At 39.4% G+C, this 26,866-nt stretch overlaps 1 protein-coding gene across 7 annotated transcripts in view; it reads right to left on the bottom strand.

The window, feature by feature from the left end:
- The window catches only part of ADGRG6 (adhesion G protein-coupled receptor G6), a 111,513-nt gene extending 86,679 nt beyond the window's left edge, over positions 1 to 24,834 (bottom strand). For 3 of the 7 annotated variants that reach the window (XM_062614241.1, XM_062614237.1, XM_062614242.1), the window contains exons 1-2: positions 19,810 to 19,947; positions 13,802 to 13,902 (exon numbers count right to left, since the gene is read on the bottom strand). In XM_062614241.1, the coding sequence (XP_062470225.1) occupies positions 13,802 to 13,902; positions 19,810 to 19,811 (103 nt within the window). In that variant the 5' untranslated portion in view covers positions 19,812 to 19,947. Of the gene's footprint in view, positions 1 to 13,801; positions 13,903 to 18,973; positions 19,053 to 19,739; positions 19,759 to 19,809; positions 19,948 to 24,528 lie in introns of those variants that run through there. The other 4 variants (XM_062614238.1, XM_062614243.1, XM_062614240.1 and 1 more) reach the window with 4 other exon arrangements.
- Between the last annotated feature and the right edge of the window lie 2,032 nt (positions 24,835 to 26,866).

Here is a 26,866-nt window from a genome sequence, read left to right on the forward strand (position 1 = left end):
CTGGCACTGCATGCCAGCTGCAGTCTTTCATCTAGCAGAAGATCTTCACATCAAAGATATCCTACCCTTGACTAAATATATTTATTTATTTACTTATTTTATTTATTGCTGAAGAAGTGGGCATCTTTCCACAAAGCTCTGGGCACCCCGCCATTACTTCAGATACACAGAAAGATTCATGCATTTCCAAGAACCCACTTCCTAGCAAAATGCCACCTTCATTCAAACCTCAGTCTACAGAGGACCTACTCATCCAAACTCTAACATTCCCCAGATGCTCATCCAGAAACTAACACTGCAGAAGTACAAGCCTTAACATCTCCTCATTAGATGATAGGTATTTTCTTGTCTGTCTTTTGCTAAGTGAAACACTGAATCCTCTGTTGCAAACAAAAAGTGTTTTGTTTTCTTTTTGCAACAGGATGACACAAATCAATCATCAATAAGCTAAAAATTACAGTGCCATAAAAAAACAAATGAACAAAAAACCCAAACAAACAAACTGAAAACAAAAAGAAACCCAAAACCACAACACAAAACCAAACCCAAACAAACAAAAGAAACAAACCCAAAACCCCTATGCACAGTACCTGGAAAGACTATTATAGAAGCTAAAGAAAGGAAATATTTCAAATGTATAAAACCAGATCTCCTTGAAGTTATGGATGGAATAAATAATTGAAGGGAATCTCCGTCCCCAACCCCCTTTTGATCTTACAAGTGATAGTAGCACATAGCAAGCACTACAACAGAATACCCCTCTGTTCCTTTTTTCTACTTCATTATCAAATACTCTGTTCTGGTGTTGCATGGGTCATACAGAACCAGGTTGCGACTATTCTACCTGCTTGGTCATTCAAAGGCCACGATAAATGACTAAATTCAAAGGAAAGTTCTACCCCTAAGTGAACCGCTTCACAGTGAAGTGACTTGATTACTCCATTCACTGTCAATCTCAGCTTCCTTAAATCGTCTCAAAAATATGGTGGAGAACATTCTGATAAAGTGAGAAGGAGCAAAACAAGAAAAATAAGTAAACAACATTTTGTTAACAAAGATTTTCTGCTCTGCATATGGGTTAAGTTAAAATTCTAGGTAAGCATCTCTAATTATACTGTTATCCGCATATACACTTACATGCCAACAATATAAAACTCTCCCAGAAACATGCAGACACCATTAGGATTGAACAATCAAGGACTACTGAAGTTAGGAAATACCAGAGTTAACCTTCCTTTGACTTTTGTGCACAGATAATTGAAAAAACCCTTCAATTACATAATCACACACTACCGCTTCTGCAGGACCTCATTCAGTGCACAGGAAGGACAAATTCCATGAAATAAGCAACTTTTTTGTATCCTCCTTTACCTCCGTTCTTCCGTGTATGACCCTCAGCCTTGCAGGAATTCCAGTCCTCTCCTGAGACAGAATCAAATCACTGATTTCCTTGTGAGCTCTCCTGTGCTGAACATGAGTTCATCTGAACATTTCCCCAACAGTTATTAATTAAGAACTTATGACAGTGAGAGAACAAGTATTCTTAAATTAATTTTATAGAAGAGTAGCTGGGGAATATCCTTTGGGATAGTGGGATAGTAGCTGGGAAGAACCCTTTGACATTAAGTGTCTAATCTCAGATATGCAAGAGCTAACTTGCTCATAATTTGCAGCGTTATGTTGAGGTTAATATAGTAAAACACTGTTCCTATTTACTTCAACTGCCATTACACATGCAAGTAACTCTATAGCTTTAAATTAGGCACAGAAAATGAGATACATTCAAGACAGCCACGAAATTCATTTGCTCAGCCATCCCTAGCAGACAAGAGTCAGAGACATACTGTGTCATAATTAGAAAACATAAATTACATGAACATGGCAATATCCACATATAATTGGGAGCCTGGATATTCACTCAAACCTCTCATATTACTGATGATAAACAGGTGCTCACAACAAAAAACATTATTTAGTCAAGTCTCACACGTATCTATTTTTCCGTGACTAAAGCAGCCCATATTCAGGATCAAAATTCACTTAAAGTGTGGACAAAGGTTCTGTGCTATTGGGCTAGACTTACAAATCTGTCAGCATTCACAGGCAGTACAGGAGAGCCACCTGCACAATCCAAATATACACAGTAATGTGTTTCCATATGTATATTTGCCTGTAAACTGTTGTAAAAGTTTAGCTAAACATCTTCCTGTATTAAAGTTTAACTTGTGTCATAAAAATATAACGTTTTATAGGCATTTTTATCACACAATTAATTGTACTTTTAAAGTAGAACCAAAGAACAAGTCAAGTAACTATTTATGGCAGTACACAAGCACAGGGTAATGGCTGATCCAACATCCAGACAATGTATCTCTAGTGAGATATGATGATAACTAATATTATTTTACTTATTAAAGATCAGGCCACATGGAGACTAAAATAAAATACCATCATTATTACTATTTGACATTTATATTGTAACCTTTAGTGAACAACTTTCATGGAGTTGCATTATAACTTTAAAAACATAGCAGGTGAATTGTTAATCTTACTGAAAACTCCTTATGTGTTTTATATAACCCCAAGAAAGGCCAATACGGGAACATATTCACCAGATCAGTGTTTAGACTGAGCATATGGCCTTCAGCATTTTGCATAACCACTGACAAATATAGCCCAACAATGGGATCTAATGGTGCAGATTATCTCTTTGCATTTCAGGATACTAGTTCTTCAATGTATAGACTATCTTGGCAATACAAAGCCTACTTGCATAGCGTTTGATCATGATATATGTTACCATCGACACTTATATATATACTTTTAAGTTTACATTCCAACACTGTAGGTTTTATGAGGAAAAGGACAAATGGGGACTATTTGTGAGAACTATTGTGAGGGAGAATATAAATTATATGAACTACAAACATGAAGACTATTAAATTATGACAAATTATAAAGAACAAATTGCAAGTACCACAGAAGAGCTGCTTGGCAAGGGGGAAAAAAGTTTCCTTTAATTTTCACTAACCACTATTAAGTAATTTATGTCTGTGACTCATAACATGCATGTTTTGTGACCAGATTCTGGCTGAAGACATTTTGAGGTTTCTTTGGTTGGCTGTCTTTTAAAAAAAATGCAAGTTTACTTTCCATTCTACTGCCATTCCTTACAATGAATTCTGTAAAGAAAAGCTAATAGAAATCTGATGTGAAACACCACAATTTACTGAAAGGGGTGTTGGGTTTTTTGGTGTTTTTTTTTGTTTTTTTGTTTGTTTGTTTGTTTTTGTGTGGGGGGGTTTTGTTGTTTGTTTTTTTTTTTTTTTTTTAGTTTGGCTTGATCCCTCTTAGTAGATATTTCTTCAGATTTTCACATATTTCAAGTGAATAAACACAGTAGCTGATTAAGATAAGAAGCATTGCAGACCTCATCGTAAAGATTAGACCTCCGGCCAGGCTGAGCTATCTTCTCACTAGAAACACACACACTACAGTAAAATATGAGGAAAGCTCAAAAAAATCTTTCATGCCACTATAATTAAAAGCAAGCCATTTAAAGAATTAAAAAAAACAACTTTGCTCTCTATGTTAGGATAAAAGACCAGGCAGATTATTAATTATGGGTAGGTAGGTAGAAGCAAAAGTGGATGTCTGAATTCTTACGATGTTTTAACTGGCTCTGCCAGTTATTGAACAGTTCCCCAACCAGATGCAGTAAACCTAGCTGAAAAAGGGAGATATAGCAAAAATGCTGTCTTCTCCTCAGCTTAGCTTTTGGGAATGCTGAGAAAGAATGCTCATTTCCCACTGAATCTCTGGGAATATGAGGTGCTTTGAACTCCTCAAAACATCGCGTCCCACATAAAGCATGCAGAGTGCTGGAAGAAAAAGTCTTTCAATATCTGTTGTTCCAGGAGAGTTTGTGCATTTGAGGTTATTTTTGCTAGAGCTTAAGTCTGTTCTTAAGTACCAAGTCAGAATTCCCATGACATGGGGATTACAAAGACAAAAAGCAGAATACAAAACCCTCTTCCATTTCAAGCATTACTGGGTGAGATTACGGTAATCTGCAGACAAAACCCACAAGCTACAACATATAATTGCTGCCAAGTGTACACAGCAACTCTTCTTTCATTCTTTAAGTCCTTTTCCTCTCCGAACACTGAACAGCACTGCTGCAGCACAATGCAAGTTAAATCTCTTGAAGGCATGGGGCAGAACTTTGGTTTCTTCTGACATGAGAACATTGTTTGGCCAAGCCATCAACTTCCAAAGAGTTTCTATATGGGGAGGGATTTTCTGAAGTGTTCAACAGTTATGTCTCTAAACTGTTATTCAAAGGGGCATTAACACTTGCATTGCCTTTGCTGGGACTCAGCAAAATCAACGTTATGCAATAGAGCTGAAATGAAGGAACCACCAGATTAAATACATCTGAACAGTCACTCAAGAGTTTCCTTATGTTTTATTCCAAAAGGTGTGCAAAACTATTTCAAGGTTAAAGAAGCTCAGTCTTAATTTCACAATTGCTAAGCATAAAAAAAGGAAATGGCATGCTTGCTACGAATTAATTTTATTATTTTTTCAATCACATTATTAGTATCAGTTATTCTTCTTTACTTTCTTGAAAAAATATATTTTAATTCAGAAAATTAATTCTTTCTAGAAATAAGAAAATATGGTGAAATTTTAAAATTAACATTGTCATTTTCTCTTTCAGATTCAGAATATTTATTATTTTAGAAAACTGATTAAGATGATAAAGCAAGATAAATGTTTTGAAAACAATAGCTTTAAGGACTGGACTCTTCTCAGCTACATTTCTGGCATCTGATACATTCCATTGCTATAATGTGCTATTCAGAAAAGATTTATGTAGCCAAGCACAAGAAAATAGGCGATTATTTTTCCTAAAATCTTGAGTTCAGTTGTTGATTATATAATTAAGTTGCCAGTCACTAAATTCTGATATGATATAAACAATACAGAACAATTTCAGATAGTTTCATTGAGGGTAACAGTCAAAAGGATCAGTAACTATAGCAGTTGCCTAAAAGTGAATACTTGTATCGTGTAAATCAATGCTGCTGACAGCAGGGGGGAGAAAATCACCCAAAACTAAAGACAACTGACTAAGCCAGACATATATTATTTGTAGATAACTTCCAAGTTACTAGCATTTGGCAAGGGGTTTAGAACCCACTCATTTGGTATTACCCACGGGTGAAAAATATGCACAGATTTTATTAGAGGGAGGGAGTGTATATACAGATGTTTGCTTTTTTAATCCTCAGCACTATCTCCTGATTGCCATGTGCCAGCAGAAGGAGAAATCTAACATCATACCAGTGCTACTTCTATCATTTTGACTTTCACTGAGACCACTCTGAGAACACAGAAGGTTAAATGCAATTCACTTGTAAAATAATCACTTAACAGAAGAATAATTTTCCATATGCAGAGACAGACAGAGGGAAGGCCTGACTGACGGCATTGCTGGTATACAATATCTTTTGCCAGTTCCAACAGTAAGTTTTTAGCAGAAGCACACCCAATTAGAAAGAAGATCAAAATACTGGACATCAGGGAAACAATATACAGCCAAAATTTGACAGTTCAAAGAAAAAAAGCCTACATTTTATAAACTAGTCACATAATACACAGTAACCAGAACAGCTGTTGCACACAGCACATTGGATGTACCAGGCTTACCCATGCAGGGGAAGTGGCTCATTGCTTTTACTGCTACGCTTCCTTTCAACAGTTTCATCAGTCAAACATTTATTTTTTTACAAAACGCACAACTTCTAACTCATTGTATGAATGATGCCTCTGTTCAACACCACCATTTCACCCTTTTATTTCTGTGTGGACATTACAGATGTGACTTCTTGAAATTTAAAAATTTTTAAACCAAAGTTAAAATCCAAGAGCAATCGGACACCATTTGGGCAGGGTTTTTTTGTTCAAAACATTGGATAGGTGGACACCCACATCCATTACAAAATCTCTCAGTTATTTTACATTTCAGTACAAAAGACATATTATTGATGTTCTGCTGTGTATTCTTAATGACTCGGCAGAGAGGATGATTTCAGGATTCTCTGTATGCTTCTAGTTTCTGAAAAGTGCACTATGATACATGACTAACATATTCTGGAATTGGAAAATACTTAGACACAGAATTACAATAAAAAATAGTAAAAGATTTAAAATTTAAACCTTGTAAATTCAAACCTTCTCATTCAAAATGAGAAACATTTTTCTTCACTCCTCACACCAAAAGAACAAAAATCAGGGGATGGAGTCACTTGTACAAATGCCTCTGTGATAACTGCAACCATGAGGCCTTTTTCTCCACCTAAAAAGCAAGTGCTGAACAAAAAATTGCCTTCAGCTTCATAGTATGGATTTGTCACTGCACAGCTCATAATTAAAAGAGCTATGAGAAACCAGAGCACGCATCTGAACAAAACAAACTCTGTTCAAGATAGCGAGTTGCAGTTTTCTGTCTGACACCCATTAAGAAGCATAATCATGAGGGAAAAAAGCTGGAATTGGGAAAACTCTGACTGCATTGTATCCTTTCAAAAATTAGGTTAGCTGTGTGACGATCTTTTCATGGATATCCCCTGTGCTCTTCAACAGCTAACTCTCACAGTTATTTAGCTGTGAAAAAAAGCAGCTGTTTTACAGTGTATTGGAAGACAATTGGACTACTTCAGGTATATCCAGAGGAAAATTGGTTTCAAGAATGGGAACGAACTTTCTGTCACTCTTTAAATTGAGAAAAATATTTTCCAACACACAATGTTTTGGTCTATAAAAACTTTCAAAAAATAAGCTGCTTGAAAATAGGACATGTTTACACTTCTATAGGATATAAGTACCTTACAACTTACTTGATATAGCTGCAGTTTTGCTGTATTAAGCAATGTGAGTTCCCACTGTGGTGGCATCTCTTGTCAAAAGTGACTATTTGCTGCACTGGAATTTGGATAAACCAGTAAATAACTGAAAATACCTTCAGAAATTACTGAAGGGGAAATTCCCACAACGGGAATTGGCGAGTGTGTTTGGGGGCTGAAATCTTGAGGACAATTAGCAAAAATATTTCCAACTAACAAATTGAAAACAGTCAACATACTGCTCCAACTGCTGTTGTCCCGGACAACAGGGTAAAAACTACAACATGAAAGATGAGAAAAAAGGAGTTCAAATTCATAGTGCTACCAAAAAATTATGACTGGAGCTGGGCTCAGAGAGAAAAGTGGTTTCATCCTTCAAGATAAGGTCAATAAATGAATTAGCATGAATGATACCTGGAGGCCAGACTACATAAACAAAACTCTTAACTATGAATTATGCACTTAACTTTCCAATACTGCAGTAAAAGTTAGAGCTTAGATTGTCATTTACAGGAACTGAGCAGATCATCAAGCAATGAACCCGGACAAAACACGAGGTGCTTCTGGAAGCCCTCCCCTCCCTTTCCCTGCCTGTATTACGGCAGAAAAAGTAGTTTTGGGTCAATGTATCACAGTAAGGGATGTACTTCTGTGATGTAGCTTAACACTGTTACACTAATATTTTAGTTAACTCTGTAGAAAATCTTTATGGTCTACAGTTGAAGTACCTTACTTTCCTATCATGGGAAGGCAATTTTTCTTTTCCATCATGGGAAGAAGAAATTCTGAATCTGTATGGGTGAATTATTTAATCAGAGGTATTGGTATACACAATCTTAACAAGGCATGTAATTTTCTGTGTGGGTCTTCCTATTTCTTAGTTTCTTTCCAAATTGCACCTAAATTCATTCACCTTTTTTTTTTTCTAGATTCTTGAAAAATGTCTTGTCCATACATAGATATACTTGCCCATACATTATCTGAGGTATCTCTGTGCTGTGGTTGTAATGTAAGTTCTAACATTTCATTTATCAGTGATAACAGAGGCCTTGATCTAGTGAACCTTACATGTTGCACCTTGTGCAAATCACTTAAGCAATCCCATTAAGTACACAAATCCAGTATTTTAGCAAACCAATCATGGACATAATAATATGCATCTAAAACCTGCAAGACCAGCCCTTTTGATTGAGAAATTCTGACTTGACATTGGTAGTAACTCACCTCTAAAAGGTTCACTTGTATATGAAATAAATAATTTTATTACTCTATATTAATTGTAGTACTTACTAAAGTGCATGTCACATGATTGCTAAACTTGTATGTAAAGAACTCCTATCTGGAAAACTTCTGTTAAGACCTGCACTTTATGATGCAACATTTCTTGCATTATTAATCCACAAAACAAAAAAAGTTACATTTTCAAAGAAAGACTTGTCTTTTAATGAGACAAAACTCATTTTGTTTCAAAATGTCCATTCACTTTATTGAGCCAACTGACAAATACCATAAAGAATAATTTCTTTTACATAATAACCTCTATCAGAGGCAGCCTTTTGTAAAGCACAGTCCAGCTGGCCACAAGTCATTCTATTGCTGGATCTGTCACTTAGCTAGATAGTTTTACTGTCTGTTGTCATAGACAATACTGACAAACTCAAAAATTGTCATTTGACAATGTTTTCAATTTTTAACAGTGAACAGAAAAAAATTAGGTAAGAATAAGTTATAAACAGATTCTAAAGCCTAAAGGTCATTAAGATAGAGCCTTCAGTGAAAGGTAAATTCTTTCTTTAAAGGTGTATTATTTGGAGAGAAGTATATTATTTAGCTTATCTTCTAATAAAGGAGTGCAGAGAACCTGTAAAATGAGGTCCTAGTCAGTCTGAATTTCTGTGATGTTTGACCGTACTTCATTTGGGTTTGGCTACAAGTACATATCAGAGGAGGGAAAAAAATCACTGCACTTTTAAGGCAATATTGTTATGGTTAATGCAATAAGGTCCAAACACTTTAGGGAAAAGAATTATCAGCAGCATCAAAAAATTATAGCTAAAAAGTAAACAGAGGTAATGAGAGGCACCTTCCTGTGAAATTCATTCCAACAGTGATTTACTTTTACATTAACAAACTGTCAACTAAGGGAAATACAAGGAAGCCAACTAGTAACTTTTCCTTCGCAAGATTTATATGAACAGACATTCTAAACACATGCCTCAACCCCACAGAAATTTAGATATTCAACAGAACATAAAGTATTGATGATTTGCTTTTCTTAAGCTACATTAAAATATAAAATTAGACTGACAGAGAAAGGGGAAAGAATAAAAGTACCTTTCCACTATTGATTAAATATCCAGACTCCTTCTGACTAATCTCTCAATTACACATGATGTACACGCCTGTGTAAGGAAAGAGACTGCCAGATTGAGTACGTTTAAGGTTTTTTGAGCTTTTCCGTAACTTCCTGAAACATGAATTTCCATGCACTGTCAGTCAGTTTTACCCTGCTCAGCAATATATGCGTGCCTGTTCCCACCACGGCAATACCATAGGTGAAGTTTCATAAAGCATCAGTAATAAGGTTACAAAATCATCCCCTGCCTTCCCACCATATGTGAGGATTGTGCTGACTGACTGGATGAATGTCTTGGCACTTTGGTTCCTAATATGCACATGTTAAGAGAAAGGAAGATAAGGGAATGTGCTGACAGCCATTTCATCATTTGCTCAGTGATAGGATCTTTGGCCCTTGTCTGGGGTAGGCAGTTTCAGATCTGTGGTGAAAATACACATTTCCTGACATGGGCCGTTTCAGATAAAACCGGATCCATTTTCACAGAGGGCAACGTGACTAACTCTTGCGGCTAGGGCTGGTGGCATGAACAATACTTCCCACCATACTCCCTTCCCATTTCTTATTAGGCTCCTGAGCCTGCAGAGTCACTCTGAAACTCTCCCAGAAACAAAGGAGGACTTTAATCCCTCCTTTATCTACACAGGCCCAATTAAAGAGGATGACAGACAGAGAAGATCCTGTATTGTGGACCAGTATCAGCCATGTGGGTAAAGGACCTGTTTTCAGATTTATTCTTTTTTCTCACCTCATTTTTTCTTGACAAATTAAAAACAGCACAAATTTTGAATCACCACTAAATTAAATGAAATTAACATTTCAGCGACTGTTATAGAATTGACACTTACTCTTAAGTGAGCTCTTGGGGATTGATTAAAGCCTTTTGAGGACAGGGAAACATGACTACAGACACCAATGCACTTTACTGATTGATGAACAAAAGGACAAATGCTCACTCTGTCATAAGCTAGTTGCAGTAATTCCACGATAACCACTGCATGGGAAGCAATGCAGAAGTAGTGTAAGAAAAATTGTAGGTGCACCCATGGCTTTATTAAAATTAGTATTTTCCACATCCTGAATAAAACTAAATATAGTTGCATGGTAGCCAAAATTTAAAGCAGGTACTGACTCTTACACAATCATGTACCTACTGAGGACAGAACAAGGTAAAACTCCTATGAGGATATTGCAGTCTCCTCTAAACATGCAATGTTCAAAACACTGGAAGCCCAGTACTGACAAGACCTTTTAAAACTAGATTGGAAAGTAACTATGTAAACTGGAATCTGCATTTAAGGTCACTGAATATACTCCAGTTCTGCTCCTGGGTTACCATAGAGAGCACAGACCAAAATCATCCTACTTCCTTCTGTCTGTCCTCATTAGTTATGTTTTCCAGAACTCTGTTCACTCTTTTCGTTCCCTTTTTGACTCTCTGGAACCAACAACATGTACATACAAATTGAAAGTTAGGAATGCCTGAATCTCAGATAAAAGTGGATTTAACTAATTCTGTTTAAAATGCCACCATTCTAACATCTCAGCAGCTTCTATACAGTCCTTTCACTGGAAGGTAGGCAAGCTGTTTACAAGGGAAGCAAGACACGCACTCATCATTACTGGCAGGGAAACTGAGGCACAGCCAAATGACTAACTCAAGACCTTCAGGGATGTCTATCGTAGACAGGAATGGAAATATGTCAAGTTGCTTACAGGGCTGCTATGTAACTTCACCTCATGATACAACACATGATCTGAAGCCAGTATGCGAAAACGGTTACGACTGCTGAGATTTTAACTAAAGTACATCTCACACATTCATAATTTATTATTTACTTTTATATTTTTTTCCTGCCCTTCTATTTTTAGTGTCAGAGTCCATCTTTTGATTCTTCTGAGGTACCACACCTGTATTTTGGGATTACGCTCCACTGCTGCACCTGTTTGTCAGTGCCTTACTCATAATTTTGTGGCTAAACATCCTTTTCACAGACCATCCTGCTTCTGTTCTAAGTTTTTTTGCTGTGTAATCCTTCTCCTAAGCTTTATTTCTGAAAGGAGGCCAAGTCCTGTAATTCTTCTCAGGTTAAACTATAAAATTATTATTTTTGCATTTTTTCAATGTCACAGCATGACTGATATTTTTATCCGTATGAGTTGCCCCTTAAATAATCCGTAACACTTGTACCTGATAATCTAAATCCCTCACTTGTATCTAACCTCCTCTAGGCAAAGATTAATAACCCCCAATAGCTTTCTAAGTTTACAGATTCCTAAATTTATAGCTTTCCAGTGAGGCTGGATGAATATCAGGTTTTACAATATTTCTACAGTAATTTCAGTAAAACTTAAGATGCCAGAGAGATTATGGATACTGCATGAATCCACAACCAAAGTGACCAATATCTTTTAAGAACACAAAATAACGCAGGAGCAGCAGTGCTTCCCACCTTGTCTGCCTTGTTCTATTTTAAAAATAATTAAAAAAAAAAACAAAAAGAAAACCCACTGAAGCAACAAAAGTCCCAACAGATGAAAAGACTCCATTTTGCAGCATAACCTATACTTTTACACCGATATAAAAAGAAACATGAGCCCTGAGGGTCTGCAGGCAAGTACTACCAAATGACAGGTTGCTGTAAAGGTTAATGTCTCATTTTCATTTCAGCCAAGTATTAACAGCAGACTATCTACGATCTCTCTCACTGTCGAACAGCAAACATTTGTCTATTGAACCTGGGTGTTTGCAGTTTACCTTATTTATCTACTCATCATTCACACAGATAGGGAAATGTCTTTTCCATTTATTGAAAGTTTTGAAGATTTCAAATCTTTCCCAGCCAAAGCAACAAAGAAAAAGCCCCCAGGGGCACGTACTTGAGATGCAGAAGACTCATGTTCAGGTCTCTGCCCTGATTTCCACCAGAGACCTGTTTCCGAGTCTCCTACATACCAAGCCAGCACCTTAAGAAAGGGCACGGACAATAACTGTAATAGAGCAGACCAAATTAACAACATCACTTTGCCTGCTTTACCAACCCAACAGCATCAACCCCTTTACTGTTGAAGTAGTTAACCCAGGGCAATATATGATTTTGTAGAAATGCATATTGGAGTTTGGCAAAGGGCTTTCGACCCATCCACTTGTTTAGCACCAGCACAGGCAGCAACGGTATGCTGTGGTTAGCTGAATTCACTTGTAGTTGGCTTTCTCTGTACTCACAGCATACTGACTAGGACCTTCTGGCTCATGGAACTTACTCTTGCTGTGTCACCTGCACTTTTGATAACTAAACTTTTATCAAAAGGAATCAGCAAAGACTAATAGTCTTTGGGTCTTAATGTTCTAGTTTAATGCTCTAGTCACCCAATAACAGCCCCCAGCAGCTGAAATTAGAGCAGATTTTGCTGATATTTTACTTTGTGTTGAGGATGGCAGCTGCATCACCAAGGACCACTCATTGCCCAGGAACACAAAGGCCATCAGCCAACGGAGCAACGGGTGGGAGTTAGGCCCTAAGTACATTTCTGGCTACACAATTTAATGGAAATGGAAAACACCTATTAAAGTGACATGAAGCTGGAAACTGCTACTGTACAGCTACTGCATTGTTTTTTCTCTAAATAACAAGTTCACGTTAAAAAAAACACAACACTGCACTTTTTATTTAAAGCAAAAACAACATCAAAGAAGCTAGAAACTCTATATATAAACCATCCTTTTTTTCCAATGGCAAGTCTGTAACAGCAAAACTACCCATCTGATATGGAATTAGCTGAGCACTAAAAGCTGATCCAAAATTTTCATATGCTCCAGAATAAACTCCAGATCTTTTTTTTTTTTTCCAGTAAAGCAGCTGGAGCTCTTAAAATATTTTGCACTCTTCGTGGTTAGGAAAAGACATTTAGTAAATGAAATCTCTCATTCATATGTTTAAAGAAAACAGTTGGAATGTGTTACATTACTCTGTACTCAAGTATCACTACAGACCAAGATGATGCTAAGTTTAAAATGACTGTTCTTTACAGCGCAGGATTACCTTATGTACTACAGTTTGCTGAGGAATGTTTCTATTATTTGAATCATAAAAGCATTTAAAAATAATAAGCACACTACAGTTATTTTACAGCTCAGAATTAGAGTGAAGGGGTACTGAATGCATCATCTATAAGCACAAACAGTACTGTGGAAAATGAAAGAACTTGCAATATTCCAACAACTGAAAGAAATTCAAAAGAAAAGTAGGTATTAACAAGGTAAATGCAAATGGACGGGCAAAATGAAGGAATTCAAAGTCAAAGAAAACAAAACCAAAGCCAATTAACAATAGTAAATTTAAAAAAAGAAGAAAATTCAGCAGTATCAGAAAATATGACCCAACTTATCAAATCATGATTAATAATTATAATGCATCACTTTGATCAAAATGTTATGTTGTACATAATTCAGTCATAGGTAAGCATAATCCTTAGTCATCAAACTCTGGTCCTAGGCCATTTATTAAAACAAAAAGATAATTTGATGACTTACCTGCTTGCTGCATATATAAGATATACATAGTAAACAAGCAGAGACAGTGCTGCAGCTTCCATTTCCAATGATAGCACCACATTTCACTTACATGAGACATCCTGTGGAAAAAAAAAAGTGAGCAGACTTTAGAAGCTTTACAACAAGCCAAGAAAATGAGAAAAGACTGTTGTTAGTCAAATTAGTAACTAGTAGAAATAAAGTAGCACTTGAAAATTATGGATGGCCCTAGTGTTGCTGAATCAGAGACAAAAGTCTCTACGCCTGCTAAAAAGGGTCAGAAATGATGCTGTCTGATTCTTAGCAGACAGCAAGTGGAAGACTGGTCAGCACTAGGCTTCTAAGCAGGTTGGTGTGCGAGTTATTTCAGTAAAAGAAACAAGTAGCCCATCTGATGAGAGCCTGAAAGAGTTAAGGTGTAGGTTTCTTTCGGGGAGATTGCAAAGTTTTACTCTATCTACTTATATAACTTGCATACGTGGTTTAAACAGATATATAATACAGATGCATTTGTTATTAACTATATAAAGAAGGTAGGTGAAAATCTGCCTCTGCCCTTTACTCACCTTTCCGTATTTTTCAGTGCTAATATTCTGATAGCTACATTTTCTTCTGACATCTTAAATGAAAATTCTGAAACTTCCCTTGAAAAAAATCTATGGGCTTATGTGTGCTGCAAGTGAAGTCAGGGACATCTTTATTATTTAATAAAACAAATGCAATTATATAAAAAATATTATCAGTTCTAGCTTGAACTTAAAGGTTCCTTTGCCTTGAAGCATACAGGACATTTAATGGCAAAACCAAAATATTTCCTCCATACTGGGTAGAAGAGGAAGCAAGAAAGACTTCATAAATTTGGTCAGACTTTTAACCGTGTATCCAAAATGAATCGTGATCCATTACATTACTGTCTCCTTTTACTTAACATGTTAACAACAAGCAAAAGTAAGCAACAAGTAATAAAACACAACATGCATTATTTTGACCAACTCAATCCCCTCTTATTTGATGATAACTGGCTTTTGTTCAGTAGGATACTATCTACTTATGCTGGGAGAAAATCTCTAACAGAATGAATTCCCAAAATATTTAATAAGTCTATTCCCAGCAACAGTATATAAGGAAGAATGACAAATGAACAGTCACGAAGAAACACCGGTGAACACAAATGTGTTCCAAGCTAGTGCATTTAAATAGGGAAAAAAACAGTATTTGGAATGGCCACCAGTATGATTTATTGGGACAGAAAATGAAAGAGACAAGTGAAGGGAAGTACAGAGTTCATACTCAGTGGCAAGAAAAATCATCTTTTTGAAGTTGGTAAAGTAGTCTTTCTCTGCTCCACAGACATTCATTGCTGCGAACCCGTCAGTGAAACCCGGGGGCAAATGTAAATCCTTTCCCAGTATCACCTTCTCCTACTCCCCAAAGTGGAGTTCTGCAATGTAGACAAGCCAAACTCAATGCAGCAAGATAAACCATTGTAAAGGAACAACTAACGTTTCACTTCTGAAAGTAGTAGTTCATGAAACCACTCCTGTGGCTAGAGGCCAATTGGGCCCAGGTAAATGGCACTTCAACAGACTGCTGCGATCAGATTTCCCTTCAGTGCAGTGTTACATGGCACAAGTATCTGGCTACAAAAGAAGTCCAGTTCTTTATGGGTAGTTGTATCAAGTTAGGAATCTGAAGCTGATTTATTTTTCTGAGATACTGTAAAGTCAAACTTAACAAGTGTTGAAGACAAGCACAGAAAACACTTGGGTCTGAAATACAAGAATCTCTTTGATGAAGCCAGACACATAAAATAACCAGATTATCAAACAACAGAACTATTGTCCTTCAACTTAATGACCAAAAAAATCCCTATTAAGATCTCAAACAGCAGAATGCTGAGTTTTGGGAACAGTTGCTAATCAACATATATAACTCATAAATCCACAATACCATAGAAGTTACTTAGAAAATAGACTTTAAACAGGGGTCTGTATGAAAACACATACAGCATGCATGTAGACTCAAAGAGTGACGAAATGGAAATGCTGAGGATAGCAGCATGACAGCTGAGATAGATACAGAGGAATATTGCTGTTTCTACAGAAGAAAGAGTTTGCAGCTACTGATGAGATACATGCCAGACTGGTGCACGATCTACCAAAGTAAATCTGTAGAAGTGGTTGCATTACTGTTTTCTGTTTGTTGTTTACTTTTGAGCAGGCACAGTTAAAGTCACCAGACTAGGAAACAGTCACAAACAGTTATTTATTAATTCAGATGAAATCTGTGTTGGGTTTCATCATATAGATGCATTTTCTGTGTGCTACAGCAGTCAGAAATTTTGATGCCTGTGAACTCAGCTGAAATTTTTCTCATTGAATAGCTGGAGAATCCAAGATAACTTCTGAGATACTCAAGAAAAAAATAACATGACAAGTACCTGTTGCCTAGGTCTGGAGTGAGTTTGCCCAGTCACATTGCCTTTAGCGCCTTTCTTAAAGAATCTGAGATTCTGCATTACTCTGAGTGTGCTATTTAATTTTGCCAATTTCTATTTACTAATGTTTACTTGAATTGTGGCAACGCTTACAAGCCAGTACGTCATGGTGTTAGCTGACATTCTGTTTCCTCTTCTTCACAAAAGGAAGCACAAGAAAAAAAACAGTACAAGAACAGAAATATTTCAAGAACATGGATAATCAGCAACAGCACAGAGCATAAATGTGTATCGCAAGGCAGAAAGGAATAACTTGAAAGATTTTTAAACCTAGGAAAAGGCTAGATCATTATACAATTACTGTAAAAAACACGTAATTCTTTACCAAATAAATAAATACATAAAAAATAGCAAGCCTGCCTTCTCCACCTACATTCTCCACGTATAGAACGATTTTCTGTACACCACATCAACTGAGCTCACAAGACAGAGATGTTTATCAAACTCCAACAAGAATGCCCACAGAAGCAGCACACTACCAAAACATTCCAGGCACCATGACTTAGACCTGTTTCTTTTGGAGAGAACTTTTGAAGATCTGTGTCACAAATCATAACCGCTAGCTGAATGCTAAAAACGAGAGACAAAATCAGTTATTTCCATGTACTTGAGATCTTGCATTGGCAAAAAGCCAAGATTCAGAAACCTGACTGCTCAGAGCCTTACACTGTGATGTGTGCAACACTCCTGTTCACACAAGACATTGTCAGCAATGGAAGTCAGCTAACACATTGCCAACAAAAAGGCTTCTTCCATAACAAAATCCATCCCTGGTATTTTTCTAATGGCAATCCAATCAGCAGCCATTTGTGAAAATAAGCCAGAGCAACTGGTAAATACTTCCCAGGTATTAAAAAAAACCGCAACTTAGTTGCAGATATTATTCACCTGTTAATACCCATTATATTTATTTTAAGGTTCATTTTCTTGATCATTATTGTTAACTGACATCTAGAACAGAATCCAAACAGCATATGAATAATTCAACAGAAAAACTGGCAAACAGTCCTGAGCTAATTTATAACTTATCAAGGCATGATATGGTCCCCTGCTATAACAGTACTGACTTGATGGCTCAAGAGACCCTTTTGGTCCTGTGTTCCTATTTTAAATAGTATTAAAAGGATGTGTTCTGTGTTTTAATATTCATCAGTAGCACAGAGAATAAGTATCAGCACAGCAATGTACTAAACCACATCAAGAGTAAACAAACCAGTCCCTATCAAAGATCTCAGAACATACAAGGTTTATTTCAGTCTTTAACTCTGAATACATTAAACTTGCTGAATGCTATTCATACTGGGTTTTCTTCTCTATTTTATTTCAATTTAAATGAGAAAGCCCTGTTCTGTTCCCAGCTGGTAAGATGCTAGTGGCTCTGAACAGATCATTGTAGACTGTCAAACAAAGAACCAAAACAACATTTTACCCAACATATCTGGGGACTATTATGACACCTACAATAGGAGTACATCCATTTCGCTTGGATATACTCTCACAACAGCAGTGTCACTTAACACTTTTTTTTTTTTAAGTAGAAAAATTAGAATGGGACCTTCTGTGGAGTCTCATAGAAGAGCTACTAATTTTTCTATGGACTTGCATTATTCCATGCACTGTAGTTACCAATTCAACACAGTCCACTTCACTGCTACTTTAATTTCCTATAACATAGGGGGACAATGAGCTTATTCACAATTCATTCCAGAAGAGCAAAATAGACATGTAATTTATCTAAACCATAAATGGATGGTAACTTGACATAGCTCAAGATTAAAATTAGTTAAGAGTCCTGCTATGTCTAACTACTAAGCCTTTTACTCTACATGCCAGCAGCCAGTTAACACCATCACCTCTTACGGAGCATACAGCTCTGCAAGAATATATACGCAAAATGTGAATAATCCTGGAGCATTTCATTTGTATACTGTATGGTCTCAAAACATCCAACACATATTTGAAAACACCATCTTCCTTGTTCAAAGCTTCAGCAAAGTTCCCTGGAGCAGGATGTGAATTCTGCCTCAGGCAGGCTGACATGGCTTTCTTTGGTCTTCGACATGTCTAAAACTATTAAGGAAAAACGTTGCTAAGACTTTAAAATTAAAAGAAAGATAACATCAATTTATTTTTTTTTCCTCACATTAGTTATAAACAAAAGTATTTTAAGCTTAAATCACTCTAAAGGGAACTACAACAAGATGATTACAACTCACAGTTTAGTTCCTGCAGGTTAACAGAGGAGTCGGTTTTAACTTTGAAAACCTTGCTTGAAATTGTAGCACACGAATGTCTTGAAAGATTAATTACACAATTCCACTTAAAACTTTCATTTTGTTAAGCATTACTTGTTCCTAAGTATCCTTACATTCAACCGTTAAAACACCCTCATGCTTATGGAAACTGATGAAAAAAATAAACCACTGCCTTTTTAATTTAAACAGTGCCAGCTGTATCAGATCCATCTTAGCCTCTTGGCTTTCCTTTCAAAATGAACTTTTTCCCAGTTGCAGACAACTAATCCGCTGGATGCCTGCAACTCCGTAGCACTGCAGCAGTAGGTCTTTAGGAACTCCTCATTTCTGCCTCTGCTGCACCGTGCGCTGCCAGAAAACCCTGCCCTCTTCCCCTTGCAGTGATTCCCTCGGATCCAGCCACAGGTCGCTTTCTCTCACCTGGCTGTGAACGCATCGGCCAAAACGCCTAATCCCAAACTTTAGTGCCTTGCCTTCGACAAGAACCTGCCAGTAAGGGCGAAACATACCGCGGAAAGCGCCCAGAGACCACAGGAGTGGCCTGCCCGGGACCAGGCGGCGGGCGGACTGGCCCACAGACAGACGAGCCACTGACCCGCCCCTCGCACCCCGACGGCGGCGGAGCTCCGCGCTGCCTCCTCCTCTTCGCAGTGCTCTCGAAGGAGAGCGGCGGGGCCGGGGAGATTTCATGGAGGTCCCCCGTCCCTCCCGCTCTCTTTCTCCCTACTCCTGCTGGCACCGCACCTGGGGGGCTGGGAACGCCGCCTGTGCTGGACGGGGCTCCTCGACGTGAGCACCCACGGTCCCCAGCCGGGACGCCGGGGCTGGGCGAGCGCCGGGGCACCAGCGGTCACAGGGAGCGGCGAGCGGGGACAAGGGTTTCCCTACTTGCCTTCAAGCACGGGGAAGCTCGTAAGAGAGGTGCTAAAAACGGGACTACAGCGGTCTGGGAAAGGCAGCGGCCATCCGGGACCCGGTGGGGCAGTCGCTGGCGGACCCGGAGCCCGGACGGGGCAGAGCCGTGCCTGCCGTGCCCTCAAGAGGTTCCGACGTGAAACTCTTCGTTTCCCCATTCCTTCAGCCCTACCTATCTGCACAGCTCAAACCTGACATTACTCATCAGCTGCTACTGAGGGAGAAGGAGGGTGAAAGGGGAAGCCCTGCCTATCCAGCTGAAGTTTCCCACTCCACGAAGGAGCCCGCTCGCCGAGGGGGTGACCGGCGCTCCCGGAGCGCAGGGAAGAGCTGAAACTTACATGGTGACATTACGGGGCGGCTCCTACCGGCCTCAGCAACCATCCTCCTCCTCCTCCTCCTCCTTCTTCTTCTCCCGCGCCGCCGCTTGCGGGCTCCTCGCGAATGTCATCGCCAGTCGCCCACCGCGCCCGCCCCCCGCACGGCACTGCTCCGCTCCTCCTCCTCCTCCCGCCGCCGCGGTGCCCGCCCCGGGACGTGCCTCTCTTGGCACAAGCCGAAGGAACTTCGGTGCCTCCCGCGGAGGGCTGGGACCGCCCCGTCCGCGCCCGCCGGTCCCCGCTCCCGCCGCGCCTGGGGCTCAGGTGGCGGCGGCTCCGGCGCGGCCCCGCGGTTGGCCCGGCCACACCCGCCGCACTGGGGGCAGGACGGGACCCGCCGAGCCGCCGCCGCCACCGGAGGGCCTCGGGCTCTCCTCCCAGGACCAGCTCCACCAGAGCAGCGCGCCGCTGTGGGCGGAGGGTGGCTACCGGGACCGCGCGCCAGTCGCAACGCCCCGGCCCACTGGTAAGGGGCTAACCCAGGGGTGCACGGTCCCCAAGCAGATGTATACCCCACCAGGAGAGCCCGGCCCAAAGCACACAGGCCACCTCTGAGGAGATCCCATGGCAGGGATCCCATGACCCTCGGTGGTCACAGCCTCCTGGGCACGAAGCTCCTCGCAACACCCCAGGGGCAGCAGGTCCCTGGGGCACGCACCCTGCCCACCCGCCACACTGCAGGCAGCAGAGGTGAGTGCACACAGCCCTGTGTGTCTCCGAGAGACAAACCACCCGTGTTCCACAGTTGCTGACACGGACCCCAAGGCACTTAAAGGTACCAGTTTTCCCTGATGCACACAAGGCACACTTGGAATAGAAGACAGGTGGAGGTGGTGCACCTCTGACCCATTTTCTGAAGCGCACAGGGCTGTACGGTGCTCACACACACAGTGCCAGCCCACACTTACTTCATGCCTGCATAGCAATTTGGAGGGTGGTAGTTTGCACCATTTGCTAATGATCCGAGTTGCTTTGTTCAATTAAAATCTGTAGAGTGTGGTACTGGAATGATAGGGAGATACAGCACAACACAAGGTCACAAAAGTCCAGAAATTTCATGGTACTCCTTGGATCTGAGCTGGAATGATTGGAAAGGATGGGGGAAGAGAAGACGGCATAGGGAATTATTCAATGACTTTATCAGCATGCAATGGCAGTTGAAAGCAAACAGAGTTCCTATTAAAAACAAAAAGAAACAAACCACTACATCTTTCATGAACTTTATACTGGACATTAATATTCACTCATTCTGGTCAATTTTCATTTTTAGTCTTTAAGAACAGGGGAGCTGTAGTTTCTTTTTCACTGTAACTTCCTGGCACTGAACACAGGTGCAAGAACCACTGGGGCTGCATTCACCAAAGCTTTGAGTGGCCAGCTTCAAGCTGCAGCCCAAAGGCAGGAAGGATGACTTTGTACACAGGTTGGCTTTTCCTCCATGTTAATAGCTCTGTATCCTGAGCAGGTATTGCACCCCTTTCCACCCTGCTTCTGTGTCTGGGGTCACACAGGGAAACCCCGGGGACTGCCAGAGGCATGGGGAAGGGTAAAAGACCAGGTTTGCCCCAGGACTTGTAGTCAACTGCCCCAATGCTTTCTGCAGCAGTCTGTTGGATGAAGTCTGTGTAGATCAACTTTATACAGCATTTCCAGTGAGTCCGATGTATCAATGCATGTCAGACTTACTCTACTAGGTACAGTCAGTTTGTGCCTGAGCAATAAGTTATCATCACCTGGGTTTATTGTACACACACAGACTGCATTTATCCCACATGCATAGCAAGTTTGTGCATCTAGAATGCATTGGCTCACTGTATATGTGCAGATGAATTGAAGATAAAGCTCAGTATCTCCTGGGCATATTGGGCCCACTGCGTATGTGTGTGATGCACACAGAAAGTCAAGAGCATCTGAAAGAAGTCAATCTGCTGTTCATGCAGACATTCTTGATTGATATGTGTGTAATGCATCTGCCGACTATGTTGGAAACTTGCATCTTCCTTCCCTACTTGGAAGGTAGAAGAAAGGAAAGGAAAAAAGAAGTCATGGGAGTTTTTTTGTTTCTTGATTAATTCTCCTGTTCTGAATTTGCTGTCATATACTTTCTCAATCATCGGTCTGCTTTCCCCTTCACAGCAGGAGCACTGCTGCTCCTGGATCCTCAAGACAAACACTCCCTGTGCTGTCCAGTAGGAATAATGTGCAGTGCAGATTTTCTGGATGATGAAGTAGCATGTTGCTGAAGGCTGTCTCAGAGCTGCAGAGTAGGGAAGAGCAGCCTAACTGCTCATGAGAAAATGCCCATCATTATCTGGCAGCAGCTCGCTGTGCCACATCTGCCTTTAATAAACAGTGAAACAACTTCATATGGGGTTGTCGAGGGGGACTACTTTTCTGGCTGCTGCTTAGCAAAAGTGAGAGTTTGTGTAAATTACAGTGATTTTAAGGTCTCTGTCCAGAGAGACTGCAGGCTACCTTACAAAACCTCGCTCAGGTTAACATTGCAGGCCATGATTTGGAGGAAAAAAGTTCCCAAAGTCTGGGAAACAGAGCTATAATCAACCAGTGAGAGGTTCTTTATATGGACATCAAGTGAGTGATACCAACAGAAGGATGAGAGGGTCTTTTCTTTTTTTTTCTTACTGTGGCTGTAGTGCTAATGTTGCTTTGCACTTCTTTTTATTATACTACAAGCAATGTTGTCTGAATATTGTTAGGTAGAGGGGTAGCATATTCTAGGAATATTCCAGAGTGTTTCATGAATATTCTGAGATGATTAGTGAAATATTTTTTATGAGTTTTGTAGGCCCTGATTTTTATGGCTTTGTTTATATAATGTTTTAAACTTACGGGTTAGGTTGGTTTCTTCATGTTTTGTGCAACATTGCACAACCTCCTGAAATATTTTATAAGAATGCTTAAGAATGTTTCATGAAATGATAATATGAACTATCATATTTTATGTCTGTATAATTCCTACATGATTTTTCTTGAAACTTTTGTTCTGAAACTTTCCTCCTTATTATAACAATTTCATTTAGGAAAACCTGTGTTTATTTTCCAAAGCACCGCAAATGATGAAACTGTATTGCCTGTAACAGTGCAAAAGAGAAAACGCTTGATGCACAGCAATAAAAAGGAAGCTTAAAATAGATAGTGCAGTGCTATAAACTTGTGAAGAAAATTCAATATCAGATGCATTCTCAAAAAGTCCAAGGAAAAAAAAAAGTTGGCTTTGTGCTCTACCACCATTCTTGGCTTTCTGCCTGGTCATTTTCCTATCTTGCAGAAAACTTGATAGATACCCCCAGCTGAGTCTGCAAGTTCAAAGGTGAGCTCCCAGAAGCTGGTTTTGAGGATCAAAGTCTGGGCGTTGAGCTAAAAGGTGAAGTAGCAGCACTGATATGAACTGCTGCTCTCAAGTCTTGTAATTCAAGGTTACTTTAAACTGTTGAGATAGAGCAGGCAAGGACTCTGTTTCACTATGCTTTTTCTTATAGTAATCTTTAGAGTTCTGCAGCTCTTCCTTTTTGAGGGTCTTCTATCTGTCTAAAGACTACTTAGCCAGCACCCAGACTTCAGCCCCAGTCAGCCTCGTTTGCCCCATCCTGGATCACAGCAGAAGTCATTTTTCACAGTCCAGAGGACAACCTGCCTGAACGTCCTGGCTTTTCAACTAACTCTGCCAGAAAGTCCCTAAACAACTCCTCTTTCCTTACTTTTTCCTTATTTGAGAGATTCAAAGCCTTACCTTTCTGTTTTTAGGTATAGATGAGGTGAGAACCGGATCAGGAAAGTCTTTTTCTTTGTTCAGTTCTTTTTTTCTGGAGAGGTGTTTTCCCTTCAGGTTTGAGATGCCATCCAGACAGTACTGGTTCCCATTAGTAATAGACTGAAGAGGCAGCAAGTCAGTTTTCACTGTGGTTCTTAATGCAGTGTTTTCATGTACAAGCTTGGCAGGGATGGCTGAATGCTGGGTGTCTGAATGTTTCTTAGAGGCTGCTGATCCACTAGATAGAGGGAAATGGCGCACAGTTTCTATGCCTGATCAAATATCAAGCAAGCATGGGCTTCCAGAGACTTGGGAGGCAAGGGCATTGGAAGGACCGTATTGACTAAAGTTGATAATTGGTGATACACCTATGAACGACTGCACTGACTTCTTATATGTTCTTGAATTTATTGTTTTGTCTTCTGAAAACAAGCATAAAGTGAGTTGTAACTCTAATACATTTCTACAACTTATGTGCAGAAGTTCAGGGGCTAACCCACCTTGATGTTTGCCTCATTGGTACTTTCTCTGTGTGCTTTCATGTGCATAAATCTTAGGTTATGAAATATTTCCTGTCAGGGAGGTTACCAACAGCTAAAATGCTGTGCTTTGAGCCAGATGAAATGTCTTTGATGAAGTGCTGACAGCATTGCATACACAGTGTCTGCACACACTGCTCTTCATAAGCAAAGCACAGACTGGGAAGAAAACTAATTTGGATGGTTCTCACAAAACATTTCAAGTTTTTAATCACTGTAATTTTTTTGAGCCCATTCCAACTCCTTACTCTCTTGATCAAGCACTCCAGGGGTCCTAAACCTTAGCCTGCTGGAGCACACTGCCACTCAGTGTTCTTGCATACCTTTCTGATCTCTGGGGTTGGGAGGATGCTGGAGGTCCTTGCTTACCATCTCTAAAGGCTTCCTGAACTTTGATTTCTCTCAAGGGGAAGAGGAACCTCAGAACTTTTTCCCAGTTTCAGATGAATGGAGTTAGGAGCAGTGCTCATATTACATGGTGATGCATTCTATTGCCATAAAGAACCTGCAGGATGATGTTAATAAGAGCAGCGAGCAATTATCAGCAGGCTGATCTGAGCTGGTGTCTGGTATTTGAACAGGAAGATAAACCTGGTAAGCAAGAGCTTGTAAAATCAGAGGATATGCAGTGAGAGCTAATCATTCTTGGTGTGATATGAAGAATGGGGGAAGAAGCACAGTATACAGAAAGTCACAGGTGGTGAAAATAGAGACTTCACCAAAGAGATCATTTCTGCAAAGTATACTTTAAACTCATTAGATACCAACCAACAGGTAGAACACATTAAACTATCCAATTGTCTTGTCTAAAAATGTGTCTTTGTGACTGGAAGTCATTTCAATAAGAAGTTCAACACCAGCTAAACTCCCCCACCTTCTCAAAACACTGACTTTGAAATCAGAGTTATTTAAAGAAGGTACACTGATATGGCCTTCCCAAGGTTTCAGTTGAGTAGGCTGTAGTTTCGGGTACCAGTTACCTGATTCATCTCTCATTCTGCATTCTTGATTGTTTTCAGTCATGGACTAACCAGTTTGAAGGAGTCAAAAAATCAGTCATTCTTCACCTATTTTTAGAATCAAATTTTTCCTATAATACAATTTCTGGGCAGGATTTCTCACTTCCGTTTTCAGTCCAGATGTTAAAGATTTGGAACAACTGGAAGAAAAGCTGACCTCATGGTATTTCCATCAGGTTCCACTAGTGGAACAACTGGAAACCTCATGAGGAAAGCCCTTCTCTAAGTGTTCAGACTAGTTTCGCAGACTCAAGAGCTTAGGAAACTTCGGATAAGTTTTTGAGTAAGCATCAAAATATTTGGATGCTTATCAGAACTGGAACCAAAGTGAACATTATGAATTTCATTCATCATTCTTTGTAAAAAACACACAAGTGGTAACAAAATCACAGGATTACATAGAAGTGGAAATCATTGCACATTAATCATAATCAATTAGCTTTTTCACATGTAATAAAAAATAACACCCTTCTTCAGCAGAATGGAAACTAGATGCTAAAAACAAGTGCAACATTCAATCAAAGAAGTGTTGAAGGACCAAAGCTGCAGTTGTAGGGTGAAAGCAGTAAATGTACAGATGTATAAACCCTTTCTGGCTTTAAAGAGACTGAAAGAAAAAAGATGAGAGAGTGCCATGCTTCAGATTAACTAAGTATCAGCTGCTTTTCTAAGACTTTTCACTGTATTCAGGCTGAAACCACAGGAGTTACACACTGGTGTTTTAAGCCAGCACTGTAAAGTATTCTTTTGAAGGTATGAGGAAAAGTTCTTGCGATTCTACTGTCCAATAAAATATGCAAAAAAGAATATTGGTTCAAAGCTATGTGAAGAGTTGACCTGTTTTTTTAGCTTAAATTCCATTTCCTATGCATATGCATTATTATAAATTATACAGGCCTATACTCCCTGTTCCACAAGACAAGCAAGAAATACAACAGGTTCTTGAGCCTGAAGCACATAATGGAGGAATACATGTAACACCTAGTCTGGCAGCCTTCAGCTCCCCAAACCAAATGATTAGGAATGCTGTGAAATCTGGACTAAATAGGACAGACTGTGGTGTGAATTCACAGTAACTGTTAAACTTATGCTTCAGACTATAAGGCCCCAGCCAGTACAAGAACAGTTAATTAAAAATGTGCTTTCCATTAAAAAGTGATCTGAGAAAAAAAAATCCAAAACCTGAACTTTTCAAAGTACATTTTAAATTACCCTCACCATAATATCTAAATGCTTCATAACATAGCACCCTTCAGTGAATATGTGGACTTACCCTTATTTTCCAAGTAGGGAACTTACAGACAGAGACATTATGGACAAAATTACAAGAAGAGTCCACATGCTCAGTGCCCAGCCTGGAATTATTAGGATATTATTTTCCTTTGTGATTTTTGAGTTATATTTATAACATTTCGCTATTTTTAAGATGTATTCCTGTTGAGCTCAGGCTTCCTTATTGTAAAAACCAATAAGGAAGTTGAAATACAGGAGTTAGTGATGATTTTTTTTAATATAAAAAGATCTGTGGCAGCGGTAGGAACCAGTTCTTTGCAGCTTCCTTAAAGTATTTTTTGTCTGCCTTCAACTCCTTGCCCATGTGTTTTTCCCCCTTTATCACTGGTTGCAGGCATTGTTCACAGAAGCAGCATCTCAAATCGTACAACTAATCCTGATTCTTGCAGGAATAT

This window comes from Pezoporus occidentalis, unplaced genomic scaffold (genome assembly GCF_034315485.1).
Source record: "Pezoporus occidentalis ecotype Australia unplaced genomic scaffold, CSIRO_AGI_Poc_V1 ctg174, whole genome shotgun sequence".
Classification (NCBI taxonomy): domain Eukaryota; kingdom Metazoa; phylum Chordata; class Aves; order Psittaciformes; family Psittacidae; genus Pezoporus; species Pezoporus occidentalis.